The sequence below is a fragment of the Siphateles boraxobius genome, unplaced genomic scaffold (assembly GCF_051911475.1).
Source record: "Siphateles boraxobius isolate OS27281-9 unplaced genomic scaffold, OSU_SipBor_1 16, whole genome shotgun sequence".
Taxonomy (NCBI): Eukaryota; Metazoa; Chordata; class Actinopteri; order Cypriniformes; family Leuciscidae; genus Siphateles; species Siphateles boraxobius.
The window spans coordinates 15,234,631-15,255,155 of record NW_027508766.1 but is presented as its reverse complement, the minus strand read 5'-3'; the positions used below and the strand labels follow the sequence as shown (position 1 = coordinate 15,255,155).

Sequence of the window (20,525 nt, the reverse complement as noted above, 5' to 3'; positions counted from 1 at the left end):
TCTGCGTGAACACACTACGTCCCCCGCCTATTCTACGCCCATGAGCTGTAGCTATAAACAGTAGAAATCAATGGAATTTCCCCATATAGAGCCAAGTAAATGTGTGAGTGAGGGCTAATTTTACTGTCGCTAGGAGGCAATATTGCTTTACTTCAGTTCACAATACACTCAAGCCAGCCATAATATAGCTGTCAACAGTGTCTATGAAAACATAAATAAATTAAATCATTAACATACAAAGTATTTAAAGGATTTTTAATAGAATTAAATTTTCTCTACCATTCACAGATAGGCTAATCAAAAAAGCCTGTACAATACCAACTGCATCAAGTTGGTAATAAATTGTAAATAGCCTAATAGCTTAATAATAAATAACACCACATAATTACAAACCACGTGTAATTATTTTTATACATATTTATTAATCTGGTGATATGGTGATTCATTAGTATGAAATTGTAACTGTTTTCACAGTAGTCCTCCTCAATAAACAGATAGGCTACTGTAGAAAACAATGACACAGCTATTTATAACGGTTCCACTGCACAAATGTGCTGCACACTGCAAGCTCTTGAGAATACACCAGCCTATTGTCGTGTTTTTTCAGAGAGGGTAATTGTTTGCATGTGATTGTCCAAATTGCTGAAAATTGACGCTATTACAGTTGCTCTTGTTGAGCATGGCAGTCTGTCTTTGCGGATGGAATCTGCAAACCATTTAAATCATCAGGAATATGGAGCTATTGGTATGAATTAATCTCTTTATGAAATCTTTTTTTATATGTAGATTTTATGTTTTGTTTCATAGGCTAAGTTTTAGTTAAATGTTTGTACATTTTTAATGAAAATATATTTTACTTTTGTTTATGTGTCTGTTGTGATTATATGCGAAACTGTCATTATGAGGATAATATTATCAATATGCCAGGCAGCCAGTCAGTTCAGTGGCTGTATTTCTTTAGGAGTGCAGCAGCAGCAGCAGCAGTAGTGCTGTCCTTAAAGGGATAGTTCACCCAAAATAAAATTAAAAAAATTGTCATCATTTAGGCCTACTCGTGTCGTTCCAAACCTATATGACTTTCTTTCATTTGCGGAGCAAATAATCAGAACCAGAAGAATCAGAATTAGATTTATTTCCAAACCTTGGTGAAGCTTGAAGCTTTCCAATCCCAAACAAACAGGAAAAAAGAAAGAAAGGAAGAATATGATGCAGATAATAAAATAAGACAAGTGATAAATTGTGTGTTTGGAATTCCACATGTTTTTTTCTATATTCACTTTCCCCCCACATGTATCATTGAAGTCATTCGGGTTCGTAACAGCATGACGGAATGTCCATTTTGGGGTGAACTGTCACTTTAAACGGGACAGCTGAATGGGGAAGTAACACTCGTGTTGCTTGTTTCGCAGCAGTGATTGCCACTTTCAGTTTGTGTCCACTGTTATATCGGAAAAAACAGTGTGCAGCGATGGCTCAATAAACCGCTGATCGATCTTTTTACTGCTGTGAAGTGACAGAGCTGTAGATCAGGATAAAAATGCTAAGCTAGCAACAGTTGATCTGATGTGTTCCGTTGAGTGAATTTGTTACTCTTCACCACTCTAAGAATTAAACATCCGCACTTTCAGCTGAAACAGGATTTGTTTTTACTTCAGACCTACATTTAATCATGGATACGTTTGAAAGCGGTAAGGCTGCAGCTAATATGGACTCTTCATTTAGACGCGAGGTCGTGTACCTCAAAAAAGTTATCGGCTAACATGCTACAGCTAGCTGCTTCGCTTTTTATGTATAATGCGATTTAATTTCCTCAAGTACTGCTCTTGTAATGTTATAACATGTTTTTTATCATGGTCCTTGATCTGTGCAAAATAATTCAGAGTTAGTTATGGAGCTGGTTTGGTTAAGTAAGCAGATGTAACATTTATGCAAACTTTAAGCTGGCTAACAGACAACATTTAAATAGCCATTAGTGCATCAGCTTCGACGGGTCATGACAGGATCTCTGATTAAATTAAATTGTATCATTGTTTACGAGCGGAAGTGAATAAATCGGTAAATTAGATCAGTAATTTATTTGTTTTGGTGACTGTCATTCACGTGATGTCTCACAATGTTCTGCTGTCAGCATCCACATTTGACTTTATATTCCCTTTAAGTCATTACATCTGATCTGACAGTCTACGTGCATCAGACCTAAGACCTAAAAGAGTCCCAGGGTTCATGCTTTGCCCAAAATATTTGCAAGGTGACATTTACTGCTTTGTGTTTTTATGGTCTTGCACATGTGACACACAGGCCAGCTGGTTGTCACTTTTTACTACTGTCTTTTCTTATCTCTTTAAATAATCATGGATTACAATTAAGCACGATCCTCCCGGTTCTAATTACCGTAACGCGCGCAACAACAACAAAAAAACTCATATTGTCAGAATCATACAGTAATGAGAATCACCACTCGGAATAATTGGTATGTGTATCATTGTGGTAATGAGAATTTGAGTGCGAAATGTGATTCAAGTTATCATGCTTAGCCTATATTTTTATGGGTTCTTTATTATAAAAATGATCTATCATTTATCAGTGTACATAATTTTGTTTGTTTTTTCATTATTATTCATTTGCCCATGTAGGCTAGTCTTTAATTAAAGTCAGCAGTTGTTATAGTCTTTTCTTCCTTATTGTAACGTATATCCAAGTGAACCGGCTTTTCGAACAAGAAAAATGTTGGATGGACCATAATTTTGTCCAGCGGGTATTGATTTGGATGGTTGGTGTTTGTTATTGCTGTGACAGGTTGTCCCACCATTGTGCCAGTAAACACTAGAGAAGAGAAGAGATGTCAGTGCAAGAGGAATTTATTTGATTAAAGAGTGTGAGGTCACATGAAAAAAAATGTGAATAGATAAATAATTCATAATAAACACTGCAATATTCCATAAACAATAATTTGCTATTTTGTTTTTATGGTGACTTTAAAGTGACAGCAGCCTAATATTCCTGGCTGCCTTCTGTGGCATAAATGTTAATTAATCAACAAAAGACAACGAGAAAATCCCTCACTGCTTTGGACTGAATGCATATATTTGAATGCAGTGCTATATTTTTAAATTTGTTTATTATTTTCTGTAGTTGGCTATTAGTGGAATATTAAACTGTTAGATAGACTTGCATGATTCAAATATTCAATTTTAATAAACAACTTAAGTTTTGTTTTTTCTTTGTTTTTATTTTTGTATTACTTTTGCTTTTACTTTTTGATGATTTTTTTTTAACTTGCGTTCGTTTGCTTATAATATGAGGGTATGTTTACATGACAATGATGTTCAAAAAACAAAAAAGTTTTTCCTTTGCTGTTTTTGAAAAGTTTCGCGTTAAGGCGACAACGTTGTCAAAATGCTCACAGTTCACACGGATCTGTGAAAATTAATAAAAACACATTATGCATGCCAGGCCAATGTCACTTTGTGAGAAAACACTAAGCACACAATACGCATTCTTCTACAGAGCGGTGAATGCAAACAGTAAATCAATAGGCTACTTTTGCTGGAGAAGTGTGAATTCTCTTGAGCAGCACAAATAAAGTCCACCATTGTTGTTTTGGTTGTCCGGTTCTCGCGTATGCCTTTAACTTTTACGTTTTCAGGCACCCAAACACTGTTGTCGTTAACGCCCAAACGCATAAAAAGTTGTCAGTTTTAGTTGAAAACAGGATTGTGTAAATGCCTCCTTAGTTTATGCTGTAGTATCAAAATTGCTATCAAGAATTGTGAAGTTTCACTAGTATCTAAAATGTTGGTATCATAGCAGCCTTATTTCCTTTAAAATATACCTAACTTGATGTATATCGCTATTGTGAAAACAGAATTACTCGTATACGGTTTTGGTCAACTCTTAATCATGTTAAATAATCGTGATGACAATATTAACCAAAACAATTGTAATTATGTTTTTTACTCTAATCGTGCAGCCATACCCTCCAGCAACCTGTCATTTACATGAGATCACAGCGACAATTCATTGATCTTATCAATTCCAGATGGACAAAATAATAGTTTTCTCATTTGAGAAGTCATTTCACTCTATGCGTCACAGCAGGGAAGGAAAGACGATATCAACTTCCGCTCAATGCCGACTTTAACTGACATAGGCTAATTATGGCATCGTAAAGCAGATAGTCTTGAAAAAATAGTCTGCATAGTCATTGCAAAATGTATTATTCATTTATGAAATATGATCGTGATGTGTTTCTGTGAGATTTAGCAAGTGTTTGCTTATGTGCTTATGACTGAAGTTCACAAACTCTGAACTGTGCTAAACGATAAATCAGGCATATGTTGTTAAAAAGAAGTTGAAATACAGGCCACTTAAAGAACAAGAGTCTTTGTGCAGCAGACCTGAGTTTGACCTCAGGTCAGTAGGTAGGACACATTAGTGGTTTCAAGCAATGTGTTAAACAGTAATTTGAAGGAGTAAAAGAAGGAGTAAAAGAGGAACTCTGCGGTCACTTTATTTTCTGTCTGGGACAAATCATACGCAGACAATAGTTTAGCAACATTGAATTGAGTATTAAATCGGTTATGCTGTACATTGGTGAATGTCTGTGGTCATGGATGGAAGTATTTACTGAACCGAAACTTACCGATGATCTTAAGCTGGTGCATACAGATATGCACAGAGATACATGAACATTTCTTTCATCTTTAGTTTCACTTTCATTTGTTTTCTTCCTTTTACACTCTGACTTAAACCACTTGTGTAGGCTGACTACAAAAGCACTCAACTTTTACAGAAAAGCTCTTGGTTATTTTAGACGGCATCGTGCTTGTAAACAGGAAGCCACTTCCAACAACCATGCTTTTGTATTCACTTATGTTATTCTGTTGCTACTCTAACCTACAGAAAGAGCTCCCCTGCCAAGGAACATGATTGAGAACAGCATGTTTGATGAAGAGCCAGATGTGGTGGATTTGGCGAAGGAGTCCACTTCCTACCCCATCGACTCAGATGATGTAGTCTATGAACCCCGCAGCTCAAGACTTTTAGTCCGAGGCCTTGGGGAAAACGACCTGGACGAAGACGAGGAAGACTATGAATCCTCCGCCCGTCTTCTTGGCATGTCCTTCATGAACCGTAGTTCCAACCAGCGCAGCGCTGCCTCATCCTACACCCGCCACCAGCCTTCTGGATCGTGCTCGATGCCTTCAGCTAAGTCTACGGTGGTAGGTGTTCTCCTCCTGGTTGTGGTGGTCTCCATATTCATGGTCATTTACTTCGTTCCAGGCTGCACTTTCACCAGAACGGGGTGCCAAAAGACAAATTCAACCATGGAGAGAATCTATCCAATTTCTACAAGTAAAGAACTTTTCCCATGGACAGAGTTGAGGTTACCATCCAGTGTGCATCCAGTGCATTACGATATTTCACTCAAACCCGACTTGAAGCATATGACCTTTCAAGGCAGTGTGTCAATCAAAGTGGAAGTGTTACATGAAACAAAGATTATTGTCCTGCACAGTTCTGATATGAACATAACCAAGGCCACTTTCCATAATAAAGTAGTTCACGTCCTGGAGTACAAACCTTGGCAGCAGATCGCCATCAAATTTCCAGAAGATCTTAAGAAGGGGCCATATGTTTTGAGCATTGACTACACAGCAAACTTCTCCACCAGCTATGATGGCTTCTACAACAGCTCCTATGTCGACAGAAATGGTACCAAAAGGTATTCGCAGTCCAATTCACCTTTGTGTAACCTTCTGAATATTTAGGATACATTTGAATGAACCAGTCTGCTTAAGTGTGTTGATTGACCGTTACTTCTACTTAGTTATCTTTATGCCTCTCAAACACTTCTTTTAATTCACTCCATCTTTCTTCTAGAGTTTTGGCCGCTACTCAGTTTGAGCCCTTGGCAGCCCGCAAGGCTTTCCCTTGTTTTGACGAGCCAGCTTTTAAATCAACTTTTCTAATTAAGATTACCAGAGAATCCAAGTATATCAGTCTTTCAAACATGCCCAAGGTAGTTTTGTTTGTTTGTTTGTTTACTGTTTTTTCCCCTTTAAATTAAGTGGCTAATACATAAAATATTTAAATTGCTGTGTATGTGTGTGCTCTTGAATATGTGGTTTATGAGGACACAAATGTGTATAGTGACATGAGTATTACAATGTAAACATGGTTTATGAGGACACTTCCTGTGTCCTCATAAATGGTAAAGTGTCATAAAAAAGTGTTTTAATGCAGTAAGTTTTCGGTGATGGGTAGGTTTAAATATAGGGTTAGTGTAAGGGGATAGTTTGTACAGTATCAAAACCATTACGCCTATGGAGTGTCCACGTAAACCACGTTTACAAGTGTGTGTGTGTTTGTGTATACACTACCGTTCAAAAGTTTGTTTTTTGAAAAAAGAAAGAAACTTATTCAGCAACAATACATTAAATTGATCAGAAGTGATAGTAAAGGTAAATAGTTATAGTAGGGGTGCACCGAAATTTCGGCCGAAAATGGCATTATCGGTTTCGGGCCGAAATAAAAAAAAACAGCTGAAAACGTGAACCGGAATGAATGTCACCCGCCCCTCCCATCCGTGCGCATGCGCTTAGGTTTCACTCACGGTCAAGCTGTTATCACGCGTCTGCCTATCAAAGATTAAGCATGTCAGTGGTATGGAAGTATTTTAAAGTGAAGGAAGAGACTCGAAGGGGAGCGCACCGCAAACGGTGCCTGAGAAACGGTTACGTACAAGTGAGGAAGCGTACACTCCCTGACTTTCAGAGATATTTGACGAAATTTTATAGGAAAGCACCCCGATTCGTAGCGGCGTTGGAACAAGCGCAGCCGCACAACAAATAGAGACGTATCTAGGTGAACTACCCATTGCCAGAATCGACAATCCCCTCGACTACTGGCGCGCGAACAAATTGCACGCAGGTAACGTTATTTATCTGCCCCAAGCTCCAGCACAGACAGTGAGTGAGAGACTTTCAGTGCAGCATCTCATGTTCTTAATGAGAAGAAGAACCGTCTTTCCTGTCAAAAAGCTTAGCAACTTTTGTTCTTAAAGAGAAACCTTCCACGTTTGCTTAAATAAACAGCAGTCCAATTTTCTGTGTGTATAGTAGTTACATTAAAATTTGCGTAGCACTGCACAACTGTGTTTCCTAAGGCTACATAGGCTTACATGTTGTTCACAGTTTGAGTTGGATTAAGTTTGATTGCTGTTTTTGCACTGTTGTTTTGCACAGCAATTTAAAATGTAAGTACACTTTTTTTTACATGCAGCAGCAGCAGCACTGCCATTCTGTGATTTTGTGTGCAGTTATTCAGATAATTGTGGATCTTTTTTTTGCACAACTGTTAAAAAACAATTTTATTTGATGGAACATAAAACTTGAAGAATAATATTATTTGGTATTATTATTTATATTTATTGTTAAAAATAGTTTAGGTTTTGTACTATATATATATATATTAATATTAGTATACGTTTTTAAAAGAAGCCATTTTCGGCTTCAGTTTCGGTTATTGGCCAAGTGCATCCTAAATTTTCGGTTTCGGCCCAGAATTTTCATTTCGGTGCATCACTAAGTAATAGTAAAGGTAGATATTAAAGTAAATTCTAGGATGTTAGAAAATATATACATATATTTTTTTTAAACTGATGCTGTTCTTACGTTACCTTTTTATTCATAAAAGGATCCTGAGATTTTTTTTTTATCACAGTTTACACAAAAATATCAAGCAGCACAACAGTTCACATCATTGATGATAATAATGTAATCGTTTCTTGAGCATTAAATTAGCATATGATATTAGATTTCTGAAGGATCATGTGACACTGAAGATTGGAGTAATGGCTGGTGAAATTCAGCTTTGCCATCACAGGAATAAATTACATTTTAAAATATTACAATAGATGATGGGTATTTCAAATTGTAATAATATTTCACACTACTGTTTTTACATTACCGTTTTTACATTCACATTAACAAAAACAAAATCTTTCTCACCCAAAACTTTTGAACAGTATTGTAATATTTGTTTTATAAAACCTTGTCAGATTTTTTTTATTTTCTTATTTTTCTTTTGATAATTTTATAGTTTTGTAATTGTATTGTCCATACATTTTTGTTTAATTTTTTTTAGGTCAAAACCACGGATTTAAAAAATGGCCTTCAAGAAGACGAGTTTAAGAAAAGTGATACAATGAGCACTTACCTGGTTGCATTTATTGTGGCTGAATTTAGTAGTTACAGCAGGAATGTCTCTAATACTATGGTATGTATTCTTCTCAAATCGTTGTCTTGTGTTGAAAATATTCTGGAAACATAACATATTGCATGATGGTATAGTTTTTTCTTTTTTTTCTTCTTCAAATGTTGTGCAGGTGTCTGTGTATGCCGTTCCAGACAAAAAGGAACAAGTGCATTATGCTCTGGAGACCGCTGCAAAACTGTTGGAGTACTACAATGAGTTCTTTGAGATCGACTACCCATTAAGCAAGTTAGGTAAGACACCTTTCCTCACAAAAACTCTTCAAACAGGGATTATTATATTCCTAGAATAGCTGAATGGACATGCTAATGTAATTTTTACGAAGAACAAGCTTAAAAATGTTTAATTGTGTTGCCTTACATGACCACGTTTTCTTTCGAAAATCAATAGATTTAGTGGCCATTCCTGACTTCCTCGCTGGAGCCATGGAGAACTGGGGACTAATCACATTCCGTGAGACAACTTTGCTAGTGGGGAATAATTCCTCCCCTATAGACAAGCGACTGGTGACTTCTGTCATTGCTCATGAACTTGCCCACCAGGTAATTCACTTTATAAATAAAGCTACATTCTCATGACAGGGTAATGATAGTCACATACAAATAATTTATAATTAAAAGCAGACATTTGACATTATCAGGGCCCACAAATATTGCACCATTGCATTGTTATACATTATTTATATGTATGTATATATATATATATATATATATATATATATATATATTTATACATCATTTATATTATATATAAATATTTTATATATAAATAAATAAAAAAATCCTAAATATATACATACATATGTGTGTATTTATATATCCCGGTACGAAATAATTATACACAGTGCACACACACATATATTATGTAAACACAAACTTTAATTTTGGATACGATTAATCATTGCCCAGTACTAATAGTAGTATAAAATACAAATGATAAATCGGAAATGAATTCTTTCAATTCTAATAAAAAGAAAAGGTGAGTCAGACATGCTATGTTCATTATGTTGTTTTTCTCTTCAGTGGTTTGGAAATCTGGTGACTATGAGATGGTGGAATGATCTTTGGCTGAATGAAGGATTTGCAACCTACATGCAGTACATGTCGATTGAAAAGTTGTTCCCAAACCTTGACATAGTAAGTTTTAGACTAAATTAGGAGAAATACCCGTAGTTTCTTTCAGTAAGTTATTTTTTGTTGTTTGAATGGGTCTATATTTGATCTTGTGTCTTTCATTTCTAGGGCACTGAATTCTTAAATGTTCGATTTAAAGCACTAGCCAAAGATGCATTGAACTCGTCCCACCCAGTGTCTACTGTCGTGAGCACCCCAGAGCAGGTTGAAGAGATGTTTGACTCTGTGTCTTATGAGAAGGTATATCATACATTACCTATTGCTTGTGAAGTGGCTTAATTAACCCTCTTTTTGAAAACTGGCACAATGTAATCATTTTCATTGATTGTTATTGATTGTATATCTATTCTCATAACTTGTTTCTTGATCATGCAAGGGTGCTTCAATACTGCTGATGCTCAATGCAACCCTCACAAATGGGGAGTTTCAAAAAGGAGTGATTGAGTACTTACTAAAGTATAACCGATCAAACACAGAAAGTGAAGATTTATGGAACAGTCTTTCTCAGGTCAGACCTTTTTTTACTTGATTGGATTTAAAATGTCTGAACAGTGATTGCTTTTTAACATTTACGATAACAAAACAAATAGTTTTTTGGAGTGTCATGCATACAGTTACTATACTTAATGAAAAAGCAACTGAGCTAACATCTGAGCCATGTTTTTATTAGCGTGCAGTGACATCCATGTTCTCCATAGGTGAGCAAACAAAATGTAAGTGTATCTGAGATGATGAACACTTGGACTGTTCATAAGGGCTTTCCTCTGGTCACAGTGAAGAGGAATGGCACTCAAGTGACATTGTCGCAAGAACATTTCTTTCTGAATGCCGAAAACAGCACAGACAACAGGTAGAGGATTTTAACTGTAAACATTGATCTAAAAATGTATTGTAATAAATTAGGGTGAAATTAGATCCGTTTGCTGTTGGTTAGTAATGTTCTTTAGGCTCTTTTTGCTATTTTGGGTACCATATGCTCCAGAAAATAAGTTGCACCGAGTCAAAATTCTGTCATCATTTACTCATCCTCGTGTCTTTCCAAACCTGTAAGACTTTCATTCATCGTTAGAACACAACTGAAGATCTTTTTAATCAAATCTGAGCCAGTTCTGTACTCTCCATTGACAGCTATCACAAGAGATTGTAAATATAATCCAAATTAATTGAGTGGTTTATACACGATCACTTTATATGATGAACAGATTTAATTTAGGCTTTTATGCATATTAGGCTTGGGCGGTATCCAAATTTTGATACCGTCAAACCTCCTCCCTATTTTACCGGGGTATACGGTATTACCGTGACTAATTAAAAATTATGACATAAGGCTCAGATAGCGTCACCAAACTGTTGGCTTGTGCCTACACCGTTCAGAAACTGAATACCAGATCTGGCAAAAAAAACCAAAACAAAAATCAAGGCCAACCCGTGCACGTTGTGTCTGATCCCGGCTGACGGCATTAAATGTAATATGAGCCGGAGCCCTATTTAGACTCGACTATTTTTAATACGTGGGCCGTTATAAAATGGTGGCGCCAAATAATTTTTTAACCCAGGTGCTGAGGGGGTGGTAGATATAAATACTATTTATGAATGAGCAAAAATGGGACAATTAATAATATTTATTATTACAATTATGGCAATTGTATTCATTTTATTAATTAATTTAAATTAAATTAAAAAGCAACAAGTGCATTTGTAAATCCGGTGACACGCGTCCATTGATTTTTATTAATACAACTTTTCTGTCAGTGCTGCAAAGATTAAGTTGACGATCGCCATCTCCGTAGTGAACGCGCATATATAGAGAAATGAAAATCATGGATTACATAATCAGAAGGTATAGGCTAGCCTTTTTCTTTTCGTTTTGAATTGTTTCGTTTAAAGAAATTGACGATTAATATCTCCGTAGTGAACGCGCCTATAGAGAGAAATGCACATCATGGATTAATCAGAGAGTATGCTGCCTATATTTCTTTTCCTTTTGAATTTTTTCATTTAAAGAAATTGACGAATCGCCATCTCCAGTGTGAACGATAGAGAGAAATGCACATCATGGATAACATAATCAGAGAGTAGGCTAGCCTATTTCTTTTCGTTTTGAATAGTTTCGTTTAATTTGATGATCGCCATTTCCGTATGAACGCGAATAGAGAGAAATGCACATCATGGATTAAATAATCAGCGAGTGGCCTATTTCTTTTCGTTTTGAATTGTTTCGTTTAATGAAATTTCAAGCTTTATTTAGATATCTGTCATGTCTGTGAGACATACACTGAGTTCCGGTTAATTTATGATGAGATTTCAATGCAAGTGACCGCGGCGCTAGCGCACGATCATGTCATGATTATCTGCTATATTTGATTCTTATTTATTATTGGTTGATAAAAAAATTATTAAAATTAAGATACAATTTATACAAAACGAAATTCACTTTAAAGAAAGGCCTTTTACAAAATGAAACTTAATTAAGTGGTCAATGTCTGACTCCCGATGCATCCCATCTTACTAGTGCTGTTCAGTTTTCATTATCAATGTAAAAAAAAAAAATAACATTAGTTTTTATTTGTTAAAATATTATAATGCGCTTATTTAATGAACTCGGGGCAAAAATGCATCCTCGCAGCAGTGAGTGGGTGGTTGTTTCGGAGATGCGACATTAGGTTAAAGGTGTTTCCATCTCTCGCGGTCACCTTTTTTATTGCAACATTTACAAATTGCCTCGTCAGTATTTACCGCCTCTCCATTCTCTCTCTCTCTCTTTCTTTCTCCTCCACACTGTCACTTGATGACAACTACATAAGCATTTTTAGGCATTGAATAAATTATATTTATATATTATATATAAGTGCCGGTAATGACGGTATTGAAACTGATACCGTTGCTATTTTAAGACCCCGCGGTATAGGGTATTACCGAAATACCGCCCAACCCTAATTGCATATAAACATTGATCAGCGAACATAAAGAGAAGCTCAACTGAACCTGCTTGACAAATGAGAACAAACCTCTTGAAGCTCAAACATGCTGCGTAACACACAAGAATGAACCGCATTGGTTCTTCAGGAAGCTTAAACGTGCTGCGTAACATGAGAATGAACCTCATTGGTTCTTGCGGAAGCTCAAACGTGCTACGTAACATGAGAATGAACCTCATTGGTTCTTGCGGAAGCTCAAACGTGCTACGTAACATGAGAATGAACCTCATTGGTTCTTGCGGAAGCTCAAACGTGCTACGTAACATGAGAATGAACCTCATTGGTTCTTGCGGAAGCTCAAACGTGCTACGTAACATGAGAATGAACCTCATTGGTTCTTGCGGAAGCTCAAACGTGCTGCGTAACATGAGAATGAACCTCATTGGTTCTTGCGGAAGCTCAAACGTGCTGCGTAACACGAGAATGAGCCTCATTAGTTCTTGTGGAAGCTCAAACGTGCTACGTAACACGAGAATGAGCCTCATTAGTTCTTGCAGAAGCTCAAACGTGCTACGTAACATGAGAATGAACCTCATTGGTTCTTGCGGAAGCTCAAACGTGCTACGTAACATGAGAATGAACCTCAATGGTTCTTGCGGAATGGATCTTATGGAAGCTCAAACGTGCTGCGTAACATGAGAATGAACCTAATTGGTTCTTGTGGAAGCTCAAACGTGCTGTGTGTAACACGAGAATGAACCACATTGGTTCTTCAGGAAGCTCAAATGTGCTATGTAACACGAGAATGAACCTAATTGGTTCTTTTGGAAGCTCAAACGTGCTGCATAACATGAGAATGAACCTCATTGGTTTGTGCGGAAGCTGAAACGTGCTACGTAACATGAGAATGAACCTCATTATTCACCAAGAAAATGTATCGTGATTTACACACAAAAATTAAGCACCACAACTGTTTTAACATATATAATAATAAATGTCTCTTGAGCTGTAAATCAGCTTATTAGAATGACTTGTGAATGATCGTGTGACGCTGAAGACTGTAGCACAACTGTGGCCAAAAGTTTTAGCAGTGACAATGTTTTCTGCTTTAGTTGTTGTGGTGTTGATTCACATTGTTTCTAGATTATTGTGCAGAGAGATCAGATGCATTTTAAATAATTGCAACAAGCTTCACAATGCACAAAATATAATTTCACTAATCATAACATCAGCACATGGGAAAGTGTGAACAAGTACTAGTCATGTGAAAAAGCTCCTATGAAAGGCTTATTATCATTATTTTCCAGTATTCTATAGAAACATGAAAATATAAACTACAAATACTGAAGAACTTATATTATGTAAGTATAATTTGTCACTCCCAATATTTTTGGCCACAGATGTTGGCTACTGAAAAATAATCTTTGACATCACAGGAATAAATTATGTTTTAAAATATATTAAAATAGAAAGCAGTTATTTTAAATTATTTCACAATAATTCTGTTTTTACTGTATTTTTGGATCAAATAAATGCAACCTTGTTAAGCATAAGAGACTTCCAAAAACATTTTAAAATCTTACCAAACTTTGAACTGTGTTCATACTGAGTGTATGGCATGAGATAGAATAGTCTTGTTTATATTAAGGTTCCAGAGGTTTAAACGAGCTCTGTTATAATGATCTATTTAAAACATCAAGCTTTACTTGAAGTCCGCCTTTCTTAATGTTTAATGTTAATTGATCGACTTTTGTGTTACATATAGCAGCTTGTGGCATGTTCCCCTGACATATGTGAACGACAGCTGTAGTGTTTCTAGCTCCTGCAAGCAAGTGTTTCATCTCAAGGACAAAACAGGTGAGCATTGTCCTCAGGACCAAGTGTACGGACATAGACAGAATATTCCAACTACTGGAAATGCTAATATATTTTTTGTTGCTTTAAATCTTTTCCAGCCATTTTAAAGATTCCAGATGAGGTGAAGTGGTTGAAGTTCAACTTCAGGAGTGATGGCTTCTACATAGTGCATTATGATATGGAGGGATGGAAGGCCTTGATTGATGCTTTGAAAGAGGACATGAATGTCCTCACCTGTCAAGACAGAGCAGCTCTCATCAATAACATCTTTGCTCTCTCCAGGTAGATCTGATTTTAAATGAAAGGTTAAAGTTATTAGACGCTGATGCTACGGAATTCCTACAATCAAGTAAAACCTGACATTATCAAGGAATCATTTATATCATCAATAGTTTTTATTGTTGTGATTCAGCTATAAAATATTTTTATTTCATAATACTGCTATTTGCAATTGCAGTCTTACAAAAAATAATACACAATTTTTTTAATAATTTAAAACATCTTGAACATCCATCATGAACATCTGGAGAAAAAAACACACTGATTGGTGTGAGTGTTGTACATTTGAGAATATTTTATAGTGATGTGATAATACTGTAATACCCATCAAAACCAACATGCAATATTTATGTTTTACAATTTTTTTCAAGAATATTTTCTGCAGTGTAACATTAAATGATTTGTCCTTTTAATTTTTTTTTATTTTGAAATTCACTACCATTCAAAAGTTTGAGGTCGGTAAGATTTTTATGTATGTTATGCTCATCAAGGCTGCATTCATTTGATCAAAAATACAGTAATATAGTTTAAAATATTGTCTTGTATCTCGTTATGCAATATCACCAAATACGGTATTCAATCTTTTTTCAACTTTCAATTAGGACAGGTTTTGTATTTATTTTTTAAACTGACTGATTGTAGGCCTCATTGATCTGAGCTTATGTTGGTCAAAAATGACTGGCGAGCAGGATGAGGCCGAGGGACATGAGAGAACGGCGCGAGGCCGGTGGCGTGAGTGATAATGAACGTCACCTGTGAGACGAACCGGTCACGCATCTCTCACGTCCCTCGGCCTCGTCCTGCTCGCCACAATGACCATCCATTGAAAATTAATGGGGGAGATCGAAATTTAGACAAACATTTAGTGTTCATGAGCATGTTCATCATGTTCATGTTAACACATTTGCATGTGTACTTGCAAAAATAAAAGCCTCTGACCTGTGCATGCTTAGATACATGCACACACACACACACACATTCATGTACACAAACAAACTATTTAGATAATTACAGGCTTTCTTTTTCAGAGAGATGAACTTTATCCTCGGATCAATGAGGTCTACGATTAATCAGTTTCAAAAATATATATATTTATTGTTGGGATGCTTAATTATGCTTCATCTTTCCTCCAGATTGGGAAGGGTGTCCTTCAGGCAGGTCTTAAACCTAATGGATTACATAAAAAATGAGAAGGAGACGGCTCCTCTGATTGAAGCTCTCTTCCAGCTTGATCAGATTTACAGATTGCTGGACAAAAGATCAGAATTGAACTTGGCAACTAGAATGACGGTAAGAAACAACTTTCATCTACATTCTACAACATCTTATGTAGCTGTTGTATTTAAAGGTCTCTCTTTATTTTATCTCAGGACAATGTATTTAGTTCTAAAAGTTGTTTGACTTCAATCTTTGCAGAGTTACATCTACGAACATTTTGGAAGTTTGATGGACAGTCAGTCATGGGGACTGGAAGCTTCTGTGTCGAAAATTACGCTTCGGTCTGCCCTGCTGGAGATGGCATGTTCCCTCAACAGACCCAACTGCACAACACAGGCCAAACATCTGTATGATCAGTGGATGCATTCCAACAAGACCTCTCCGTAAGTTTGAGTAGTGATTGATTGATCCGCTACCCTTGACTGAATTATTTGAATTGCTCTTCATTAGCTGATAACTAGTCTTGTGATTTGCAAAAAAGAAAGTCATTATTGTTAGTCTGCAAAGAGATGGAAAGAGACATTGTCTAAAGCCTTTGACTCTTGAGCTCCTAACTGCAGTTTTTTCTCTTCTTGTTGTATGCTGTGTTGTATTAGGATTCCCAGTGATCTCATGAGAACAGTTTTCAAAGTTGCTGCCCAAACAGATGACGGATGGGATGTGCTTCTAAACGAATATAAACTCTCCATCTATGACACAGAGAAGCACAAGACACTGGAAGCTTTGGCCAGCACTCAGGATGTACGGAAAATACTTTGGTAAGGCTTGATGACATGTTCTTTTGGGAGGGAAAATCTTTTGAGCTGTCAGCACATGCAATACTGAATTTCACTTGGTTTTCCATTTTAGGATTCTGAAGAGAAGTCTTGATGGAAGTGAGATTCAAACTCAAGACTTCCCTTTGGTGATCCACACGATTTGTAGGAACTTTGCTGGCTACCTCTACGCTTGGGATTTTGTGAAGGAGAACTGGGACAAAATCACTCAAAAGTGAGTGGTGAACTTATCATATTTAAAGAATCAAAGAACCCCTGGAGGAGGAGGGTTACTTAAATATTTGTTTTTAGCAACATTTTGAATCCACACACATTTAATGTAAATATTACACCTTTTATTCTTTACATGCATGTGCATACACTGATTGTGCATAGTAAAGTTAAATAAATAAAAATAAAGAAAAAGAAAAAAATGCAATGAAAAGACCTTAAACAGTGTTTTGTCCAGTGTTTTGTCCAGAGTATGTTTACACGACAATGTTCTAAAAACAGAAACGTGTTTTGTTGCGTACAGATGCCAATGTTCTCAAAACAATCCCCATTCACACGGATCTGTGAAATGAACTAAACTTAAGTTGCTGTATTATTCATTTCCAGGCCAGTAGTTGGCGATGTCACTTTGTAAAGAAACACTATGGACTATAGACTGAATACGTAATATGCATGCACATGGCGTCACCATTTTCACAAATTCACATTCTTGCTGTTTACATGGGGACGATAACAGTACCGTTTTAAAAACATGCACTTTGAAACTCGTTTAGAGGCCCCCGAAACACAGTTGTCGTATAGATAAACATTCAAAACGCATAAAAAGTTTATAATTGAAACCGGTGTTATGTAAACGGCAGTATTTTTGTAATTGAATTTTTGCCGTGAAAATAGCTTTGAATGCTGACATGGCATTAAAAAAAATAATCTGAATCTGTAAACGGCTTAGTGGAGAAAGGTCATAAATGTTTTAAGGCCTAATATAGAAACCACATTTTTTATTAATGAGGTGCTTTTGCAAATGTATCAATTAGTTCATTGTACGTGAAAGCATTCAATGTGTAATTTAATTTTCCCTTTTCCATTTTCTTTATGTAAGGTTTCCTCTCGGATCCTTTCCCATTCAGAGCATCATCATGTCCGCAACCAGTCAATTTTCCACAAAAACTCATCTCGTGGAGGTCTGTTCATCCAAAAAAAAAAAGGAGATCAGTATATATATGAAAAAGTCCAATTCCAATGTTTTTGTACTGAATTATTTTTCACTCGTCCAGGCCCAGAACTTCTTCAGTTCTCTTGGGGCGAAAGGTTCTCAGCTGAGGATCGTGCAGGAGGCCACTGAGACCATTAAGCAGAACATGCGATGGATGGAGAATAACTTGAACACACTACAGCTCTGGCTGTAGTGAGAAGAGAGGAGACGGCTCCTCTCTTGTGCCTCACTCCCTCAGGTGATGTCACCGGGCACATGCAGGTGTGAGTGATAACCGATATTACAGCCAGAGCCATAAATGTACAAGCGTTAGGTCAAAGTCAAGTCAGAAGGGCAGATTTACTTGGATGTAAAGGGCTGTTTAAAAAACATCTCTTTTTAGGGCGTCTTATATGGAATTTTCCAGTGAACTGTGACCTAGCCAGAAGCTTACTAGATATCTGCCTGAAAACATTTAGCCTTTAATACTAGCTATGTAAATGAACAAGTCTGGATATTACGTGTAAAACAGATGTATTTTCTTTCTTCTTTTTAAGTTCTGAGTGAAATGAAAGCATAAAGTAAGCAGCATAGGATTTCCTGTGTCATAACTTTAGTGTAAAGGCTGGCGTGTTTTCTTTTTGTGGTTAATTTGGGGGGCCCCAACTCGGTATATGTATGGCTCTGGCCTCAAGCACTATTTGCACTATTCATAAATTCACCTTGCTCAGGGCAAATCTGGTTGTTGTTTAAATATCATGATGCATTTAATCCCTTTTACTTATTGTCGGTGGCTACAGACCAAAACCTCCCATCAGTATCTCTTAAATATGCCCTTATCACGCAATGCCAAAAACAATAGCTGCCTAGTGAAATACTGAAATTATGCGACAAGAGATGCGTCACAACAAGCCCCTTTCTTCTAAGTATAAAAGTTTGATTTATGTGTGTGCCGGTGATGTTTTTAATAATTTGCAGTCATACAATGCTTGTAATCCAGCACTGTGTAAATGTTATTGCCTGACAAATGTTCCAACTTTCATCCTTTGCACAAGATGTATTTTACAGTTTAATTTTAGAGTTGAGTGTGTATATTATGTATTGTTTGTGCAGGCTTGCCTATAGGTAAAAGAAAATTTGTTGGTCATAGGAAAGATTAAGTTAGCATTTCTTTTATTTTGGGTTTTGCCATGTGCATTCTGATGAAGCTGAAATATTTTAGTTTTGTTGTAAAATATAGAAGAGGCAAAGTAAATGTAAACTCACTCGTTTTACCCATATGATTTGACTCAAAGATATATATATTTGTTAGCAAGTTAGTTAAGGGTAATTCGCTATTGTCAAATTGCTATAAGACAAAAAATGCCTCTAAAGTCACATCACTGATGGAGAGTTGTTAGATTTTTCACTCCTTGCTGATCTTCACTGGTTGCTACTGATTTTTTTTTTACTCTTCAAGGATTAAAGGTTTTCGTGTGTGTGAAGTGTTTTCTTCACATATTTTCCTCACCGATTTTATAGCTATTCAGGAATTGTTTTAGCAGAATGTTTAAAATGCGTTTAGTTTGTCAAAAAAATATGGAGTCAAAACAATATCACATTCGCGCACAAATGCATGTGTCAAGATGCACATTTATGCAAATTAATACATTACATTTTGTAAACTCATAATACAGGCCACAAATACACACCCAATTTAGCTTTATTTTAATGAAAAAAATCTACTGGGATATTATCATTAACGAGATGTTGTGTGTGAATATTTGTGCATTTTTATGCATGCATTTCTAATATAGTTTTTTAGCTCCATACAGATTTTTAGTTCTTTCCATGTGTCAGTGTGAGAATCTGTGCTCACTGTGAATAAAGCTCACATTAATACACTTCCAGGTTTTTCTTTATAGCTCAGTGCGTTGACCTCATAAAATGTCAAATATGACTGGTACATTGTTATTATTTGGTTTGTAGTAGTAATTATTCCCTTGATCAGCAGCTTTATTTATATATTTGGGATAAAAGTGAATGATAGTCTTTAAAGGAAGGACAACAGCAGCATTGTTACATTGTAATGGACACTTCTAATGTTAGTTCAGAGCGTTACAGTTATCGATGAATGTATTCATGTTTGTTACTATAGATCGGTTTAAACACAAACATTATGATTGTAATCCCCATGTATCTGAATTCATCTGGATTTATAATATGGTCAATTAAACACAATGAAGTGTTAAAAATAGAGTGTTGAATCAGTTTTCTGAAATTATTTTGATGTCACCGTTTCAGCTGTCATAATTTAGGATTCATATAAACCTGTTGATTTCTGTGATGTCCCTCATGAGATGTTTTGTGTTATTGGCTGCCATTCACAAAATAAGTATTCATGTAATACTTTTTATCTATGTAACACCTGAAGTGTTTCTGTGTGTTTATGACTGGCTGTTTAATAGAAATGATATTTTGGTTAAAAGGTTAAACTTGACATAGTATAAAGGAGAAATATACTTGCTTGTGAAAAATTTGCTATGTTAAATGACTTAAAAACCGTCTAATGCCTGAAGAAAAAAAATATTTATTAGTTCGACCAGGTTGCAGGGGAAATTGTCTTATTTTTATGTTTTTAAACAGCTTTACATTGGGTTTGGATTCTATGTTTTTAAGATGTTGCTTAATGAAAAACCACTGACCCATCTTTATAAAAGACAAAAAAGGAAATAAAAAAAAATGTGTGCACAAATTCCACAAGTTTTCTGTCTAGAAATTCAGTAGATGGCACTGTTCTCTCTCTTGTTCTCTTTTTCCAAACACGTATGTGCAAGAAGTACACACAATATGAAATAAAGACTGTTAATAGAAAAATTAAACATATAAATGCATACTGTATGCT

The 20,525-nt window shown here is 36.0% G+C and overlaps 1 protein-coding gene across 1 annotated transcript; it reads left to right on the top strand.

The window, feature by feature from the left end:
- Nucleotides 1-1,298: 1,298 nt before the first annotated feature.
- lnpep (leucyl/cystinyl aminopeptidase) lies at nt 1,299-20,375 on the top strand. The gene is made up of 18 exons (XM_077231691.1): nt 1,299-1,688; nt 4,903-5,725; nt 5,884-6,022; nt 8,149-8,280; nt 8,390-8,510; nt 8,668-8,819; nt 9,300-9,413; nt 9,519-9,650; nt 9,787-9,918; nt 10,109-10,260; nt 14,094-14,185; nt 14,284-14,467; nt 15,598-15,754; nt 15,881-16,065; nt 16,279-16,440; nt 16,532-16,672; nt 17,549-17,630; nt 17,724-20,375. Exons 1-18 carry the CDS (start codon nt 1,670-1,672, stop codon nt 17,853-17,855), a joined length of 3,051 nt encoding a protein of 1,016 aa, XP_077087806.1. The 5' UTR covers nt 1,299-1,669; the 3' UTR covers nt 17,856-20,375.
- Nucleotides 20,376-20,525: the final 150 nt, after the last annotated feature.

Bases quoted from the DNA above. Each gene is read 5' to 3' on its own strand.
- lnpep (XM_077231691.1), top strand. The intron at 5,726-5,883 runs GTATTCGCAGTC...TCTTTCTTCTAG, and splicing joins GACAGAAATGGTACCAAAAG to AGTTTTGGCCGCTACTCAGT. The intron at 17,631-17,723 runs GTCTGTTCATCC...TCACTCGTCCAG, and splicing joins CAAAAACTCATCTCGTGGAG to GCCCAGAACTTCTTCAGTTC.